The sequence below is a fragment of the Arachis duranensis genome, chromosome 1 (assembly GCF_000817695.3).
Source record: "Arachis duranensis cultivar V14167 chromosome 1, aradu.V14167.gnm2.J7QH, whole genome shotgun sequence".
Classification (NCBI taxonomy): Eukaryota; Viridiplantae; Streptophyta; class Magnoliopsida; order Fabales; family Fabaceae; genus Arachis; species Arachis duranensis.
The window spans coordinates 92,802,623-92,821,968 of NC_029772.3; the positions used below are offsets into that span (position 1 = coordinate 92,802,623).

General features: G+C 32.7%; 3 protein-coding genes across 4 annotated transcripts; all 3 read left to right on the plus strand.

The window, feature by feature from the left end:
- Positions 1–1,916: 1,916 nt before the first annotated feature.
- On the plus strand, positions 1,917–5,248 carry LOC107462017 (probable glycosyltransferase At5g20260). Its single transcript, XM_016080574.3, has 4 exons — positions 1,917–1,994; positions 2,170–2,333; positions 3,073–3,427; positions 4,586–5,248. The coding sequence occupies exons 1-4, from the start codon at positions 1,938–1,940 to the stop codon at positions 5,246–5,248; spliced, it is 1,239 nt and encodes a 412-aa protein (XP_015936060.2). The 5' UTR covers positions 1,917–1,937.
- A 2,805-nt stretch (positions 5,249–8,053) lies between these two features.
- On the plus strand, positions 8,054–11,283 carry LOC107462007 (receptor like protein 21-like). 2 transcript variants are annotated; one of them, XM_052258152.1, is made up of 5 exons: positions 8,054–8,487; positions 8,592–8,741; positions 8,844–8,990; positions 9,092–10,549; positions 10,616–11,283. In XM_052258152.1, exons 1-5 carry the CDS (start codon positions 8,100–8,102, stop codon positions 11,242–11,244), a joined length of 2,772 nt encoding a protein of 923 aa, XP_052114112.1. In that variant the 5' UTR covers positions 8,054–8,099; the 3' UTR covers positions 11,245–11,283. The 2 variants fall into 2 exon arrangements, with proteins under 2 accessions (XP_052114112.1, XP_015936050.1); XM_016080564.3 differs by having other exon boundaries at positions 9,092–11,283.
- A 1,149-nt stretch (positions 11,284–12,432) lies between these two features.
- On the plus strand, positions 12,433–19,118 carry LOC107461890 (uncharacterized). Its single transcript, XM_016080451.3, has 15 exons — positions 12,433–12,771; positions 13,123–13,190; positions 13,460–13,615; positions 14,141–14,308; positions 14,564–14,714; positions 15,193–15,272; positions 15,860–16,129; positions 16,211–16,354; positions 16,796–16,930; positions 17,041–17,139; positions 17,390–17,446; positions 17,688–17,892; positions 18,097–18,284; positions 18,448–18,546; positions 18,706–19,118. The coding sequence occupies exons 1-15, from the start codon at positions 12,609–12,611 to the stop codon at positions 18,943–18,945; spliced, it is 2,223 nt and encodes a 740-aa protein (XP_015935937.1). The 5' UTR covers positions 12,433–12,608; the 3' UTR covers positions 18,946–19,118.
- Positions 19,119–19,346: the final 228 nt, after the last annotated feature.

Here is a 19,346-nt window from a genome sequence, read left to right on the forward strand (position 1 = left end):
TATTAATTTTAAAATATAAATATATCAATAAAAAATATTCTATATTTATATTTAAATAAAATATTAAAAAATTAAAACAAATAAAAAAAATTAAATTTGTATTTTAGTTTAACTTTAAAAAATTTATATCTTTACAAATTTATAAATTTAAAATAAAATAATAAATAATTTTAAAATTTTTTTTAACTTATTAATTTTTAAAAATTATTATCGGGAGTTTTGATGTCAGAAAAAGTTAATGCAAACTTTTGTTGTATCATCATCATGTGATATGTTTACTCTAACTTTAATTTGAGTGCTTTAATTTTTTGCCCGTTAAATTAAAGGATGAGCGGGGCAGTAATTTTTGTGATGTAGTCATTAAGTAGTTATTAATGATATTTTTAATAGTGTGAGATTTCATGCAATATTGTAGAATTACTCATTTTTCTTTTGCTGGTTACATATTAATAAGAATTTAATTAAGTTATTAGCCCCTAGACTTTTCTTTAAAAAATTATTTCACTTCACTGATGGAATCAAAATTTCAAAATAGCTCTCCTATGCTATTTTGGATGTAGGTTTTGAAATTTAAATAAAAAATATTTTTTATTAATATTTATATCTTAAAATTAATAAGAAAATAAATATATAATTAATTATGTACAAATAATAAATTAAATCAGATTTATATGTATATATTGCATTAGTAATAAATAGAATAAAGTTACATGTATTTCGTATAAATTAAGTTATGGTAATTCGAATTACATAAAAATATAAATAGGACAAACGTGCAATTAAATTGTGTTTAAAATATCTGTATAATTTTGAGCCTCATTCATTCTATTCGGATAAATTACCCTAAATCATAAATAAAATTCATCAGAATTAAAATGTTGCTACATGCATTATTATTGCTGTAAACACGCGCGTATGGCTGCTTCGTGACTTATAAACCCGATTAATTAGGATTTGCTATTTCCTCCGATCCAACTCTAATAACAATATATTGAAGGTGAGTTTGGTTATGCAAAATTCACAAACATTCATAGCCCTTCAAATAATAAGTTTAGTTTAATCCAAAATAATTAAATCTAAATTCTAAAGTAGTAGTAATAATAATAATAATACTTGTGTTCCCCGGCGTTTCTCCAAATTGGTAAGTTATGAATCCTAATTGTAATTGACAACTGTTGTTACCCCAAAGAATGAAATCACCGACCATTAATATGTTTGCAAAACTGCTATATATGTATATGGAGCGCATTTATACCACCAAAAAACATTATATTCTAAGCTAGCTATTGCAGCAGGTTCATGTCTAAATCATAATTACAGCATTACACCTAATAATAAGTGTGTGTAATTGGCTCCATATATAGTTAGTGCGCTTGCTCTATGGTTCAAGAAAAGTTTCATGAATTCCATGACCAACTATTATGAACCAACCACAACAAATGAATCTATCTTCTCTCTAGTTACCTTACTGTTTGGTCAACTTCTCTATAACATTTTAATTTTTTTCCTCCACAATCATCCCTCATGCTATGTCTATGTCCATCTTCTTCCCATCCCTTATAGCTTCTTCCTTTTGTACTAATTAACATAGCTTATAGCTTATAGATATATAGCTACTACTACACATACATACATACATACATATATACATACATATTGATTATTAAATCACAATTTTTGTGTGAGAACAATAATAATAGATAGATAGAGAATAGATAGCCATGGCATCATCATCACCATCAACCTTGCTAACAACAAATTCAAGGCTGATATTCAGTATAACGATGATGTTCATCATTCTCTTCTTCCTGGCCATATGTGCGTATAATAGTCGAATTGAATTAGGTCTCCTTTTGCCACTCAAAACTTCTCTTCATTCCAAACATGCTCCTAATAATGTGCTACAACAACAACAACAACATAGTATTCCACCATTGATGCCACCTTCATCCCCTAGTCATGATGTTTCTCATGATTCCACTAGTGGAATAATAGTACGTGTGTATTTTTTTCTTATCTCCCTTTTCATTTTTTAACAATAATTATTATGTTTGAATATAAAAAATATCATCAGCATAATTTAATTATTTTCTTCATGGTGATTATTGTGGAGAATTTAATTATTTTGACTGAAAATATTAATTGATGGTCGTGTATAATAATATATAGCGGAAGAAAAGGAATAATAGTAGTCTGGTGAGAATTGAAAAAGATTTGGCTGAAGCAAGAGGAGCAATTCTGAGAGCGATACGGATGCGGAAGTTCACATCGGAGAAGGAAGAGAATTTTGTCCCCATTGGACCCGTTTACAGAAACCCTTATGCTTTTCATCAGTTAAGTAAACTATATCATTCATCACTATTATACAATTTTAATTTACTATCTCTTTATGGGTAATACTCACATCACACATGTTCATATAAAAATGACATTATAAATTTTTAAATAGTTAATGAAATATATTTGGTTAAATATATAATCTATAATACTATTTTTATACGAAAATATCATTACAAGAATATTTACCTCAATATAATGATATGATATAAATTATTATCATTGGAACAAATGTAAACTGAAATACTAAAATCATTCGCCAAAATTAATTACCACCATAAAATATACATTTAAATATAAAATATATATTAAAATAATTTAAAGAACATCAATAATATTCACTCGCATTATTCCATTTGCTCCCTTCCTATCCCTTGGAGCTATATATATATATGGGAATATGATTAGGTCACACGTTTACCTCTGAAGTATGATCATCCAGATCTTGAACCGAAAGGAAATATATAAATATAAATTCATAATAAAAGGTAATCAATCATAAACGTTAATTTTTTTTTTTTTTTAGGCATGTTATGAAATTTAGATTTCACATATACTCTACCAATTATGATTAAGTATACGGAATGGCGAGATACGTGTTTCTTTCTTTAAAAAAATAAATGAATAAAATCTAAATTTTAATGATTTAGACATTTTAAAAAATATTGTTATATATTTGGTATTAATTGATATTTTTATTTTGTTTTGAAAATTTGCGTTGATTTTTACCTTCAGGAGTCACATAGAGATGGTGAAGAGATTCAAAGTGTGGACTTACAGAGAAGGAGAGCCGCCATTCTTCCATGAATGGCCCATGAAAGACATTTACGGGATTGAGGGACAGTTGATGTCCGAACTAGAAAATGATTCAAGCCCATTCTGGGCCCATAGGCCAGAGGAGGCCCACGCGTTCCTGATGCCCATAAGCGTGGCTCAGATCGTACATTACCTTTACCGTCCTCTGGTGAGCTACTCTCGCGGCCCACTGATGAGAGTGGTCATTGATTACACCCAAACCATAGTCCGCAAACACCCTTACTGGAATAGGACCAACGGCGCTGACCATTTCATAGCCTCTTGCCATGACTGGGTACTTATTTTTAGTACGAATTAAGTCTCAAAATAGTCTTTAAATATGTCATATATTAAATTAGTCTTTAAAATTTTAATTATATTAATTATATTTTTAAAATTGATAAAAAGGCACGAAATTATTTTATATTTACACTTGACAAAAAAGATTGATAGATTAACCTCAGCACTTTTATCAATTTCAAAAATATAATTAATGTAATTAAGATTTCAAGAAATATTTTAGTGCACATGACTAATCTTAATAATCACTTGAGTTAAACTTCTTTTTTAACCTCACAAGTAATTAGTAGTTAAAAAATAATGAAAATACTAAATAATGTGAACAATGAATATGTCAGATGTTCAATTTAATAGGTATACAGATAATTATATTCATTATTTTTAATTGGATGATTATTTCTTTTGATTCGATTTATTCATGCACATTTAATAATGGCTAGATGTTCAATTCACTAGACGTACAGATAATTATCTTAGTGTTAAGGTTTAGGAGGTAATTTAAAAATAGAGTATTTTTAACTTTATTGGTTCATAGTCAAATTTAACAATAAGATATAAATTCTCTATTGATTCATTGATTCATGCATAGTTTTCTATTACTTTTCTATTGATTCATTGACATGCAAATCAACTTATTTATTATTATTTATCATTTAACATTTTATAAATTTTACTTAAATCAGATAGATAATTACTCAATAATTAATGTGAGTCTAGAAGTGAGTCAAGTCCATACGTAAATTAGTTTAAGACTAATTGACTTTATTAAAACCTTTATGAATTAAACTTAGAAATAGGGACTACTAACTTTTGTGTTTTGTGGCTAATACTTAACCATAAAAAAATGAGTGATTTCTTACCATTAAATGTAATCTCATATCATTAAAAACAATATTAATAGCCAATTGATGGTTACAAAACACAAAAATTACTAGTCCCTAGCACTCCTCTTAAACTTATGTAACATTCTACATCATTGATACAAAATTCCTTGGTGTGACGAGATGATAGTAGATGTCCACAAGAATTAAGTCCATGATAGCATCTTAACTGATTCAAATGATGCAAGCAACAATTTCATGTTTTCAACATAAAAACTGTACTATGATACAGAAATTGGAATGAATGCATGCATGTGTATTGATTGTTGCAGGCACCAGAAATCTCAAGAAAGAAATTAGGGAGAAAGTTATTCAAAAACATAATAAGAGTTCTATGCAATGCTAACAACTCAGAAGAATTCAATCCCAGCAAAGATGTCTCAATTCCCGAAATCAAAGTGCCTTACCACCTTTCCCAACTGCACCCAATAAACAACCACCACAAAACAATACTGGCTTTCTTCGCCGGAGGGTCTCACGGTAGCATAAGGAAGCGGCTCCTAGATCACTGGAAGGACAAAGACAAAGAGGTCCAAGTCCACGAGTACCTTCCACGTGGCGCTGACTACAATGCTCTCATGGGACAGAGCATGTTCTGTCTCTGTCCGAGTGGCTACGAAGTTGCAAGTCCTAGAATCGTGGAGTCCATTAACGCAGGGTGTGTTCCTGTGATTGTTTCCGATTACTATGAGCTTCCGTTCAGTGATGTTCTTGATTGGAGCAAGTTCTCGCTGCATGTTCCATCGGAGAAGATACCTGAGATCAAGAACATATTGAAAGGTGTGTCGTACAAGAAGTACTCCAAGATGCAAGGGAGGGTGTTACAAGTGCAGACACATTTTCAGTTGAATCGACCGGCTAAGCCGTTTGATGTGTTGCATATGATTCTTCACTCTATATGGCTTAGAAGGCTCAACATCAGGCTATTCAATTGAGATGAACATTGTGTACACTGTATACTTCACCTTAGTAGCACCAATAACATACTTGAGTTTCAAGGTTGAATGTACAACTTTTACATTAGTTAAAATTAATCAAACGCTATAAAATATAGAGATCTGCATGTTTGTATCTTTTTTTTATCCGTTTAAATTTTTTAAAAATATTGCTTTATATAGTAATATCATAATTTCTATGACCAAAAAAAAAATTCATCATAAAAGAAATAAAAAGAGAAAGAATTCTTATATAAAATTTATGCAAATTCAAAACTAAATTATTTAAGAGAGCATATTAAAGATATAATTATTTATGTATTTTCTCTTATTCAAGAAGTATTTTCATCCCACTATAAATTCATGTTTTAAGATTTTGGATAAAAATATGTCGGGTCTATAATTGCGCACCAATAAAACTCTACATCTAAGTAAAATACTTAATTAAGTCTAAGCAAGTTGTTATAACAACTTTTCAAATCATGCGTCTTTTTCTCCTTTTTCTTCTCTTTCTTCTTCTTTTAAATTTGTGCACGTAGATTCTTCTTCTTCTTCCCCCTCCTCCTCCTTCTTCTCCAATATTGCCTCTTCTTTTTCTTTTTCTTTTCGTTATCGTCATCGTTAATAACATCAACATTTTGCAAGCATCTTTATTAGTTTTGATTTTCTCTTATGCTATCATTAAATGATTTCGGTTTATTTCTTAATTTATTTTAGTTCATTTGTGTGTTAATTGAGATTCACTTGATACCGCTGATAAGTATTGACCAAATTTTTTATTCCTTAAGTAATTTCAATTCATTTCTTAGTTTAATTGAGATTTATTTGGATCCAGAAATGAATTCGATGTATTTTTGTTAATGATTGAGTCTTTTTGATTATTTATTCAAATTTAAACTAATTTCGGTTCATTTGTATGCTAATTGAGGATCATTTTGATGCTTGATGCTGCTGATAAGTATTGACTAAATTATTTATTCTTTAAGTAATTTCGGTTCATTTTTTAATTTAATTGATATTCATTTGAATCCAGAAATGAATTTGACGTGTTTTAGTTGATTATTGAATTTTTTTGACTGTTTATTTAAATCTGAACTAATTGAATGGAATGGAATGGAATCTAATACATTTGAATAAAATGATAATGAATAATTTCATTCTTTTTTGCAAAAAAAATTTGGTCGGTGAACCTCAATTAAGACAAACACATCGAATTCATTTCTGAATCCAAATAACCTCAAATAAATTAAGAAATGAACTAAAATTACTTCAAGAATAAAAAATTTGGTCAATACTTAATGAACCTCAATTAACACACCAATAAACTGAAATTAGTTCGCTCCCCTACGTGTTCCAGTGGGCGGAGCAACTCTAGGACGAATTTTTAACGTACTTGGCGAACCTATTGATAATTTGGGTCCTGTAGATACTCGCACAACATCTCCTATTCATCGATCCGCGCCTGCCTTTATACAATTAGACACAAAATTATCCATTTTTGAAAACGGAATTAAAGTAGTAGATCTTTTAGCTCCTTATCGCCGTGGAGGAAAGATTGGACTCTTTGGCGGAGCTGGAGTGGGTAAAACCGTACTTATTATGGAATTGATCAATAACATTGCCAAAGCTCATGGCGGTGTATCAATTTTGAACAAACAGTAAAAAAAAGACTCAATCATCAACAAAAACACATACAATTTATTTCTGGATTCAAATGAATCTTAATTAAACTAAAAAATATACCGAAATTACTTAAGAAATAAAAAATTTGGCCAATACTTATCAGCAGATAAACCTCAATTAACACACAAATAGAACCTCAATTAACACACAAATAAACTGAAATTAGTTCAACTTTAAACAAACAGTAAAAAAGACTCAATCATCAACAAAAACACATACAATTTATTTTTGGATTCAAATGAACCTTAATTAAACTAAAAAATAAACCGAAATTATTTAAGAAATAAAAAACCTGGTCAATGCTTATCAGCAGTATCAAGTGAGCCTCAATTAATTTACAAATGAACCGAAATTAGTTCAATTTTGAACAAGCAGTAAAAAAAACTCAATCATCAATAAAAACACATCAAATTCATTTTTTGATCCAAATAAACCTCAATTAAAGGAAGGAAAAAGAAAAAAACGCAATAACAACAGTAGCAATAAAAGAATGATGATAGTAGAGAGAAAACATAGAAGAAGAAGAAGAAGAAAGAAGAAGAAAGAAGAAGAAGGAGGAAGGCGAAGAAGAAGGAAGAACGCAAAGAAAAAGGAGTGCGAAGACGGAGGAGGAGGAAAGCGAAAAAGAAGAAGGAAGAACGCGAAGACAAAGATGGAGAAGGATATGTTTTGCGCTATTGAAGCGTGTGTGGATATGCTTGTATGATGAGAGTGGTTTTCGTTGAGTTTGGGCCAACTTAGTTAGATTTGGTGGCTAAAAACACTTAGATGTATAGCTGAACTGATATCGCACATCAATTTAATTTTCCTAGCGTTTTTTCCCGAGGTTTCTAGAGCATGACAAGGCGTATCTATCGTACAGGAAGGGGTAGAATTAGGGCAGTTACGTGTGTGGTACCAAACAATGGAATGTGAGCAATTCCATTGATTTCAAAGTTTCAGAACAAATAAAATACCATCCACGTTCCACTTTCACAGGGCAATGACCCACTGTGCTAGTCAAAAGTCAAGACTCAAGTCTAGCCATGAATATTTAGTCTTCCCCACTTTTAATTTGGACAAAGATAAGTAACAAGTAACAACTAACAGCACATCCATCAATAGCAACTATATACAAATTTAAAGTAAGGTTTAAACTTTAAATTAGTAGATTAATTATATCCGAAGCATGGATCTTTGTATAACATTATTGTTGAGGTGGGTTTTGGGACTAGTGGTTTGCATGATGCTTGTTATAGTGAATGATAGGAATATAGGACATGCATGCAGTGAGGGAGAGAGGATTGCACTTTTGAAGTTAAAAGATGCTATCAATGATCCTAATGGAACTGCCTTACCTACATGGGATAGCCACAACAATAATGATTGCTGTGATTGGGAGAGGGTCATATGTGACAACACCACTACAAACCCAAGGCCAGTAGTAACACAACTTGTTCTTGATAAGATAAGAGATTTTGAACTCGCTAATAATGCATATTGGTCCTTAAATGCTTCTTATCTGCTTCCCTTCTCTGAACTTCAAGTGTTAGACTTGTCCTGGAACTATTTGACAGGTATTATTTGTATATACCTATGATATGATTGTATTGAATTTGGTTATGTTCTTATGGCTGGTTTTGTTTCTTCATATTTGTAACTCTCAATAGCTCTGGGGCAGGTGTAAATGGTGTTATCAGATTAAACAACTTGAAAGTTCTTAGTTTAAAGGGGAACCCTTTAACTCAAGTTCCATCTTTGGATGAATTGCCAGTGGTTCAGATGTTAGATCTATCTTTCACAGGTCTCACCAATTTTCATTTTCTGCAAGGTAACACTTGGAGCAAGAATGCATTTATTGTATGATTTGATAATTTCTTGTGAATCTTTTGGATACTCAACAGTGGTTTTTATTTTTTTGGCCTGATTAAAGAAATTTCTACTTTAAGCAAGTTGGAGGTCCTGGATCTTGGGAATAATTTACTATCTGGAAGCCTACCAGGATCAATTGGAAACATTACATCTTTGCAAGCTCTCTCTCTTTCTATGAATAATTTAGTTGGCTCTTTACCAACTCAAGGTGAGTTTATTCACATATATAATTTAACTTTTAAGAACTCTTGCTATTAGTCTTAACCATGCACAAAATTACTGCAAGATCACAAATTTCCCTTTATGCAGGAGGCTTATGTAAGCTCAAGAATCTTCAGCACTTGGACCTTAGCCACAACCAGTTTGTAGGACAGATTCCACTGTGTTTTAGCAACCTAACATCTCTCCATGTATTTGATGTTGCACATAATCAGTTTCAAGGAGTTTTCCCTTCTTTGTTCATATCTAGTCTCAAATCACTATCATATGTTTCTCTATCTAATAACTTTTTCCGAGGCTCCTTTAGCTTCAGTTCACTCGTCAATCACTCTAACCTTGAAGTCTTTGATCTGTTTAGCTACAACTCTCAATTGAAGGTTGAAACTGAGAATCCTCCTTTCATACCTTTGTTTCAATTAAAGGTCTTGCGCTTATCGAATTGCACGCTCAATGAACACACCAAGGGCATTCCTAGCTTTCTTTTATACCAAAGTGACTTAAGAGTGATTGATCTTAGCTATAACAGCATCATAGGAAGGTTCCCCCACTGGATACTGATAAATAACTCAAGACTAGAAGTTCTTGATCTTGGTAACAATTTCTTGACTGGACCCCTTGAGCTCAATTGTACTTCAAGATATCAAGATATGAATACTTTGGATACTTCACACAATCCTATCAAAAGCGAAATTCCCAGTTGTGTTGGCACCAGCTTTCAGAATTTAAGAGTCTTGAACATGTCCAAATCTGAATTGCATGGTGTCATTCCAGCTTCAATGGGACATATGGCCCTGCTTATGATATTAGATTTGTCATCAAACAGTTTGTCTGGCCTATTGCCGGCTGAGTTCTTGAAAGGTGTGAAGTCATTGGAGTTTCTGAAGTTATCTAAGAATAACCTGTTTGGTCCAATATTGTCTTCTAAAGCCGAGTTAGGCCAATTGCGTGTTTTGCGCCTGGACAATAATCGCTTCACGGGAGAGATCTCAGATGTGTTCATGAATAGTTCTCTGCTAAGAGTACTAGACATGAGCTACAATCATCTCAATGGAGAGCTACCAGGTTGGATTGGAAGCTTTCAACAATTGAGTTCTCTACTGTTGTCCCAGAATAATTTGCAGGGTGTTATACCTCAAGAACTTTGCAAACTAAACAGGCTTACATATTTAGACCTGTCTAAGAACAATTTCAATGGAACTTTGCCAAGTTGTTTTGACATGTCAAAGTTGAGGTACTTACATCTGCAGGGAAATCAGTTCTCAGGACCCATTCCCAATGCTTTGGCCAACTCTTCCTTGCTATTGACATTGGACTTGATGAACAACAAATTCTCAGGTGAAATTCCAAGTTGGATTGGCACTTTTTCAAACTTGAGAATTCTCCTTCTAAAGGGTAACAACCTTGAAGGTTCCATTCCCACTGTGATGTGTCAACTAAGGCACATAAGCATATTAGACCTTTCACACAATACATTCTCTGGGGATATACCTTCATGCTTGAATGATGCATCTTCAGGACTCTTGGATCCATTAGACAATATCATATTTGGTGAGTATTTCATAATATTCCCCATCAAATTCACCAAGTACATATCTGAAAATCTTCTTCATGTAGATAATGGCATCGATATCCAAGGTCTCGTCTCGGACGAGGAACAAGAAGTGGAATTCATGTCAAAGAGTAGGTTAGAATCATACAAGGGAAACATATTGTACTATATGTCAGGAATAGACCTCTCTTGTAACATGTTAACAGGTGCAATTCCTCATCAAATTGGAAACCTTAGTAGCATTCATACCTTAAACTTGTCAAATAACCATTTAAGTGGTCCTATCCCAGAAACATTTTCTAACCTCAAGCAAGTAGAAAGCTTGGATCTTTCACATAACAAATTGGTTGGTCACATTCCTTCAAAATTAGTAGAGCTATATAGCTTGTCAATATTCTCTGTGGCTTACAATAATCTGTCTGGAACAACACCGGAGGCCAAATACCAGTTTGCAACTTTTGGAGAGAGTAGTTATGAAGGGAACCCTCTTCTTTGTGGACCTCCATTGCAGCATAGTTGTACTTCAATCTCTGGTGGAGAATCGATAATGCATTCAGATCTTCATGCAGAGGAAAATGAGTTCAGAGACAACTTCATGTGGAGTTTTGCAGCAACTTTTGTTGTTTCATTTTTAAGTGTCATAGTCATTGTCTACTTCAACCCTTACTTTGTATCAAGAAATTTTCATGCATGAACTGAACTTAACTGCATGAAGATGCACAATAAACTACAATGAGCTATAGCTTTCTTATCAAATAATAAATTATTTTCATGTTAGACATCGGTTATCGTTTTGCAATCAGTTGCAGGAGTTTATTGGTCTAATTTCTTTAATAGATGAGACCATCATAATATTTGGGGATAATTAGAGAGAGTACTTTCCCAGAAAAAATAATAATCAAGAGTTTAAAAAGGATATTCACTCTAAACTAACTAACAAAGTGCATGTGAAAATTAGTAAACCATATTTTATTTTGGACAAAATATCCATTCTCCTTTTATATAGTCAACTTAAAATATATAGGTAATTTGTAGTTTGATTTATTAACACTAATTGCTTACTTGACTTTTTCTCTCACCTAAATACTCTCTTTTTACTATTTTTCTCCTTCCTAAATAATATTACAATACTCAAGTTTGTATTTGTTTCTTGGTCTATCACTCTACACAAGTGTATATTCAATTACAAGGTCATTTTTTATTTATAAAAGAAACTTTAGAACATAGCACATTATAACAACAACAAAATTAGATTTTGATCATAAAAGGGTTATGTTAGGTAACCAATAATTTTCTTGAATAACATAAACAACGGGCCCAAATAAAGTAAAACATATTACATTTCAAAATACTTATCTAAATTTAAATATTAAAATAACCATTCACACACCTAATAAATTGAATATTCGATATATTTATTGTTCATATTGTTTAATATTTTTATTATTTACTTCATAGTAGTTAGAATCTCGATTTAACTCTTAAAATCTTCCGATATTACGATTTTAAATGAGTTTATCGATTTTACGAAATTTGTGCTAAGTCTTACGATTTTACGATTTAAATCTTGTTAAGATTTTACGTTTTACGTTTTTTATTTACTTTTTTTGATTTCACGTAAAATCTCGATTTTCTCTACCTTGATCTACTTATATTTTTCTTTTTAATATAACTAATTTTATACGCTTTGTTCTTTTTTCAAAGTTAGAGTCAGACTCAAAGTGGAGACCTCTAGTTTATATCTGGCATTTTGTTCAATTTTATTAAAAAAAAAAATTTTGAATTTTTAAAAAATGGTGTTAAAATACTATTAGTCAACAAAACCCTTCAATATAATATAATATTGTATTAACAAATTGTGAATGTGAGAGAAATAGTGAGAATCCTGAAAGTAAATAGAGTAGAGTGGCATTGATGGGATTGATGAGATAGCATAGCATGGTAATGGTATGAATGTATGATACCCTAAACCCTTCGTCAAGCGCACGCTTTTTTCGCTTAGCTGCTTTCTAAAATTCCCAACCAATACAGAACCCACACTCTTCTTAAATTCATCTTATGATGAGTGATACCAAGTTTCAAGCTTCGGAAGCTTTTGCTATGGCCTCTAACGATCGCACGGATGGAAACGCCACCGTGCCTCCTCCACGCTCTGCTATTCACTCCGGTGATAACTCTGTTTGGGCTGATGCTTCCCCACTCCTCCATGCCGCATGCCAAGGTACCCTCTTTCTCCTACCTCGATTTTACACACTCAGTTCTCTGCTGAAGGGTTTTGAATTTTGATTACAGTTCCGCAGCTTCATAAATTTACTCTCTTGCTCCTCTAATGCTGCTGCTGCTGCTTACGCTGATCATAGCATAAACTCCCTTCTTTTTATTGTTATTCCAAAGGTTCTATCTAATGAACTAAGCATAGGGGATGTTGATGTACTGATACTTTTCTAGGGGGTAGTCATCAACATTTAGTGATCTGATAGTAGATGATTCTATTCTCTCTCACTTTATAGCAAAACTCTTATAAGAGGAGCATTTTTCGTTCTCTTTAACCAATTTGCCCTGGTGGATACAGATCTTAAAGAGGGAGAGCTCATTCATGGCGATAATTTCAATCTTTATGCTGCCATGTCTGCTTTGGAGGTATTGTTTCGTGTTGCTTAGTACCCTTTCGGTGTGGGGGGATTTATGTGTCTTTATTTTTATATATCTTAAGCTGCATTTGGCATGATTATCCATTTTCTTGTCAATAATTAAGCTTTTGGAAATTTGATAATCAGCTTCGCTTGTTGCGTAAGAAATATCTAGAGATGCATGGAGAGAAGCCATTTTCCAGAGTTAATGTTCTTGAGTATTTTGTGATTGTATTGTATGCCTGACTTGGTTACTTTCTTATTTGCCGTTTCTGTCAGATAATGGATCCAAAGATGGATTCAGGCATTGCTTGTAAATATTACTCTCTTGAGGAGGCCATCGAGGATGGTGCTGCCCCAATTCCTATTAGTGTTGATAAAACTACGGATGTTCGCTGCACAATTGACATCATGGACCATTTACTAGCCTGCGAGGTCTTTTCGATATGTTTCCTTGCTTGTACTTTTCGTATAGTTTACCTTATAATTGTATGGTCTAAGCATGTCTTTGGTTTAGTAGAATGGTCAATTGTCTTCAAGGAGTGAAACATCTCTCTCTAAAACAAGTATGTAGGTGGGCATAATGCATGCACATTCCACGAAAGGCTGACCAATGTACATCTCCCATTACAAGGGCCAATGCTTTTGAGGTTCTGAATGGTTATAGATCTCCTAGTGAGGGTTTTCTCCATTCTCAAAGCTAGGACATTGGCCACTTGGTTAAAGATAATGATATCTATTTTCTCTATTTTATTAGTTTATCAAACTCTGTCTTTGTTCAATAAATGGACTCGCTTTCTTTCCCCTCTAAGGAAATCGTGAAACATTTATCAAATAAATAAGAATTTTTAAAGATATTCAAATAGTAGAATTTTTTAATTCAATATCTTTACTACTGCTAAATTTATCAAAAAATGATATATTTTCCCATCTTTACCTTAGTTATCATTTGACATGCAGGCTACATGGCACAAGGGTCATTCATTGGCACAAACTGTCTATTCTTGCCTCTATCTCCTGCAGACTGAAAGAACATCATCACATGCCCTGTTGCACTCTTACTGTAAAGTCATCCAGGAAACTTGCAAAGAAGTTCTTTCAGTTGTATCGGACGCACGCACACATGAAGTAAAGTATTCCAACAGCTCTATATCTGTCTTTATTATATGTCAACATTTTTTGGGGTTTTGCTGTTTGTCCAAAAAATTTTAGTCTTCCCTGGATTGATCTTATAGTTTTATTGTTTTGGAAGAATGTGATTATTATTGTCTTGCTGTCACTAAATGGAATTGAAAGTTAGGGTTCTTTGTTTTTCTATTATTATGGAATCAGATTCATAGATTTTCCCTTTTTGCTATTTATAATTGGATATTTTTGTGTTAGGAAGAGGATCTTTTTACCATGTCATATGGCCTTCCTCTTGGTGGAAATGGAGATGAGAAGTGTTTATCAATGCTAAATGCTGTTGAAGAAACAGTGTCGCGCCAATTACGTGCTTGTAAAGCCTCATCGTCCAAAAAAAGAGTTTCAGAAGGTAAATTGAAACCTGAACACTAATTTTTATTTCTTAATTAAATTAGGTATTATAACAGTGACATAAGTTCAAATAGTTTTGCAGAAGGGAATGGGAGGGCCTCTAGGTGGTTATGTCTAGCTGAAATTATTAAACTTTGAAGTTATCACCCTTGATGATTGGTGATATTCTTTTGTTTAAAATTGTACTGAATACCTGTTGTGGCAAGCTCAACGCTCTATTATAATAATTTTACATATTTGAAATGTGTACAACTTTGTAGTTAAATGGGTGATCATTAAGTTCTGAGTTCAAACATAGGCAATTCCGCTGTTAATTGTTTTCCATTTGCTGCTCATAACATCTGGTGTTGTGCTACTGTTATGATCTTTGAACCTTTAACCGTCAAACCCAACATGATTGTGTGGTTGCCTAAACTAAATAAAGGGTATGGCTTATCTTTATGCTTATAATTGAATTGCGGGCTATTTGGTTGCAGATATAGAGCCCCTTCAAAATAATCCTGATCTGGAAGAAGGCTACTGCAAAGCATTGTTATGTCGATTACGCTTTCGTAAGGTTTTATCCTATGTTTGTTCTCTTTTAAGTTATGTAAATCATGCAGAATCATATAATCATGCTCAGTTTATGTGTTAAGCATAAGTTGTGTCTATTCATTAATAAACATACCTAAATCAATCTACTCATGTCAACAATAGGATGATAAAAATTGTAAAATTAGCATGTAGCTTTTCCACTTTCCTTGATTAGTATAGTTTTTAAGCTCAAACTAGGAACTTGAGGGTGTCCTATTCCAGAGGCCCATATCCACTGTTTGCCATCTGGTTTTTACACTTGGATACTAGTTACTGGAACCTTCTGTACCCTATATACATTAGTGTCTTTTCCCCTTATTTTTGTTTAGTCATGATGGCAGCATGACTTGGAGGTATGAAAGAAATCAAAGAATGACCTCATGTAAACTACCCAATCCAAAAAATGATTCACCTAATCCTAGAGATTTCCCTTGCAATAATTTTATTATTGTTTAGTATATTTTGCTTCCATCATGTAATAATTTACCTCTTATTTCAGTTTTGGGTCTCTTTGTTGAGAAATCATGTTTTCTTTGTCTAGAGTCTCACACAGTATGAATTATCTTTCAGCACTTTTACCATCTCTTAATATCTATGAGACGGCCCCAAGGAAGAGGTTTAGAGTTGGGAAGAAAGCACATAGCTTCATGCATTGCAGAGATTGATTCCATTCGGAAATCGTCAGTGTTTCTTAGAGCTAGGGCTCAGGAAATTTCTGGACAAAATAGAAGCAATACAACTGCATCTGGCAATCAGCCAATTGGCTTTGATGCTAGTATAAACTGTAGATTAGCAGCCCCAACACCACCACGGGCAATTGAAATTCTTTCTTGGGAGAAGGTAAGTGTTTACAGAGTTATTTTTTGTTCCAACAAACAAACATACTTCCTACATTATAATATTTCCATTTATCTTTGCCAGGCACTTGACTATTTTGTAAAACTTCTTCAAGATTTAGACCATATATGTTCCTATACGTTGGACCCATCATTGGAGGCTGCTTTGCTCTTTGTAGTTAACTTCCAGAAATCTCAACCTGATTTGGTTTCTAGAGCTCATCTTCAGGTGGATCGTCAAGTGCTTTTAGCTATTTTTAGTGAATATTTTTTGTAAACCAACAATTTAATCGTTTAAATATTTGTCAAATTATCAACTCATACACACAAGAAACCGAAAAAAAAAACTCATACACACAAGGTGGTTGCTATCATTGACGAGGCTTACATCTATGAATAAAGTATTAAAGGTTTATTATGCATAGCTAAGTACCGCTGTACCAGATTTGTTGTGATACTTCACTCTTGAAAACCTGTTATTGGATGCTAGACACATAAGCTAACACATCAAATCTCCACGCTTCTAAGTAGCATGTTGACACATGTCTTCTTGGTTTGTTAATCCACTTGCCAGTAAAGACATGTTCTAAATGCAAATTAATAGAATTTTACTTACCATTATTGTTTTGAACCTTTGCTTCCTAGTTAACCCTTTACAACTTGTTATCAGATTTTGCTCGTCCAAGGAGGGAAACTCTATGGTCGAGAACCTATATTTTCTGTGGTCATTAGAGCCGCTGGATTACCTGAATTCACAAAGAGTCATGTCATTCAGGAAAATGAATTTATGGTGCAACTAGGACAGGTAATGAGTCGTTTGGTATGCTATATGATTGGCAGTCTACGTAACTCCTACTCTTTACTTCCTTTTTTTCTTTAAGAATAATTTAAACCTGTGCAATATTATGCATGCAGTTAGTGATAAATTTGCTCAAAATTCTTTGTACAAATGCTGCATGGCAAAGGCGTAAGCTAGGTAAAATGTTACAAGACTGGCGTGTCACCTATGTGCAGGTATGCGTTTGCTTCTTTTGCAAAGTATGCTTTGAACTTCCTTTCTTCCTTCCTATTTAAACTACTATATGATCTGCTTGTACAATTGAGACTACTATGAATTTCCTCATCCTTTCTTCTTTTATTAAAGGGCTATGATCTTGCCAATTTATGTACGTTGAACTATATATGTATATATTATGATTATCACAAATTCATTAAAAGCAAAACTATTGTAATCTAATCTTGCACTCTACTGTCTGCTGTATAGTTGGAGTTAGCTTTTGAAAAGGAGTTTGGAGAAACTTCAGACATCTCTGACAACAAGGTTTGTTTCTTTACCAAATGAAAGAAGTAACTTGTAACTTTCCACTTATCTGCATGAAAGCGCTGCTCTCTGGAACACTGTCACAAACTTTTTAAATGCAATATTAATTATTAAATTCATGTGAAGTGTGAATTTTTCTCATGAGTTACTTAGCATACATGCTTTTTTGTGGAAAAACATGGGTTGATGAATCATTTTATTATGGAATTGTAAACTTTTGCTAATACATGTGTTTTGGCAGCATATAAGCATCACAATATTTCAACAAATTCTTCCCTGGGTTGAAGAGCAAACTTATTGGATAGCTTATCGATTTCTGATTTTAGGATTTGAATTGGAACTTTACTCTGTACATGATTATTGCATGGTATATTGGTATATTTATGCTGTGTTGACTAAGCTTGCGGAGAAGAAACATATTAGGATGGCAATGAGCAGTGGTACAGGTACGTGTGATTGTAATTCATATCGAAGTTCTTATTTGAGAAAAAAAATTTATGTTGAGGGATTATTTTATTTTTTGTTTATGCGACAATTGATGACTATTATAACATCATTAAGTTTTAATGTAACTCTGCATTTGTAAAATATTATTACACTAGCTTATGGTGTCTGTTACTCAATGTTTACATATGTTCTTTATGTATCAGCTAAAAAGAAGACAAAGAAGAAAAGAGATTATTTGAAAGATGCAAGAACAGATTATCAAATTCCTGCAGCAGTTTTGTTTCTTCAAAGCCAAATATATCTAGCTGAAGGTCTAAGCATGATGCTTGCTGCATTGAGAAATGAACACAAATTAGTTCCACCACAAAGCCCTTTCAATACTGAACGTGAGGTAAGTTATATGAATTTCTGTTACATTCTTGTCTTCAGCACTAAAATTCTTCGGATCAACTCTAGGGATTTGCTTTGTTATCTAATATCTAGTATAGCTTAAAGTATTTCACACTACGAGATTTTACTTAAAACCTTATTGACATTGTGAGACTTTTCTCTAGGTATTCATGCAGCAGTTTGAGCTTTTACAAAAAGCTTGCCTTCCTGATCGCGTCTCGTATGTGACATTCAAAGAGTCCACTATCCACGCTGACTTCTCTGTATGTTTCTCTTGAAAACAATGAGTCTGTTTGGTTTGCATTTGCATCATTTTCATATGTCTAACTTCTCCTTATGTATTCTCTTGAGAACAGTCTGAATCTGAGTCTGTTTGGTTTACATTTGCACTATTTTCATATGTTTGATTGTTCCTTCTTCAGACTCAAGTTTTGTCAGATCACTTCAAAGAAGCTCATAGGATTGCAAAAGATGTGAAGAGTAGTTTCGCACATGATGCTGACATGATGGCTGAAATTCGTAGAATTGAGCAAGTTGCAGAACACAACAACATTGCCTTAAATGTCATTAGCAGAGTTGGAGTCCTTGAACCATCTTTAAAAATTTCTTTCACCTTCACTCATCATCCTTTCTTTGCCACGGCCATTGTGAAGAGATCTTAATGGTTGATTCAACCAATTTTGAAGCATGTTGTAGGGTGTTAGGGAGCAAATGTTCTCTGTGGCATTAACAGTTGTAATACTATTTGTTCAAACTGATTTGTGGTTTATATATTAGATTGAAATTGACAAATTGTAATTTTTTCAGAGGAACAAATAATAAAAAAAAAGAAAATTACAGAAACTTTTTTGTCTTTATAAAATTTAAGATTATTTTTATTCTCCTTTTTGTTTCATCTCTAATCCTTGTTATTATAAGTTTTGGTTTTGATTATTATATGAATATTAATTTATATATATGTATTTTGTTTATACAAAAAATAAAAGGCTTCAATCTTTGGTCCTCATAAATATTCTGAATTTCTTTTTGGCCTTTATAATATCACAACTTAAAATTGAATTTA

What these genes read in the sequence shown, in the direction of transcription:
- LOC107462007 (XM_016080564.3), top strand. Translation starts at nt 8,100, where the DNA reads ATGGATCTTTGTATAACATTATTGTTGAGGTGGGTTTTGGGACTAGTG. An exon ending in GTCCTGGAACTATTTGACAG is followed by an intron (nt 8,488 to 8,591) that starts GTATTATTTGTA and finishes GCTCTGGGGCAG; the next exon opens with GTGTAAATGGTGTTATCAGA. An exon ending in CAATTTTCATTTTCTGCAAG is followed by an intron (nt 8,742 to 8,843) that starts GTAACACTTGGA and finishes GCCTGATTAAAG; the next exon opens with AAATTTCTACTTTAAGCAAG.
- LOC107462017 (XM_016080574.3), top strand. Translation starts at nt 1,938, where the DNA reads ATGCCACCTTCATCCCCTAGTCATGATGTTTCTCATGATTCCACTAGT. An exon ending in ATTCCACTAGTGGAATAATA is followed by an intron (nt 1,995 to 2,169) that starts GTACGTGTGTAT and finishes AATAATATATAG; the next exon opens with CGGAAGAAAAGGAATAATAG. An exon ending in TAGCCTCTTGCCATGACTGG is followed by an intron (nt 3,428 to 4,585) that starts GTACTTATTTTT and finishes TGATTGTTGCAG; the next exon opens with GCACCAGAAATCTCAAGAAA.
- LOC107461890 (XM_016080451.3), top strand. Translation starts at nt 12,609, where the DNA reads ATGATGAGTGATACCAAGTTTCAAGCTTCGGAAGCTTTTGCTATGGCC. An exon ending in TTTCTAGAGCTCATCTTCAG is followed by an intron (nt 16,355 to 16,795) that starts GTGGATCGTCAA and finishes ACTTGTTATCAG; the next exon opens with ATTTTGCTCGTCCAAGGAGG. An exon ending in CTTTCAATACTGAACGTGAG is followed by an intron (nt 18,285 to 18,447) that starts GTAAGTTATATG and finishes ACTTTTCTCTAG; the next exon opens with GTATTCATGCAGCAGTTTGA.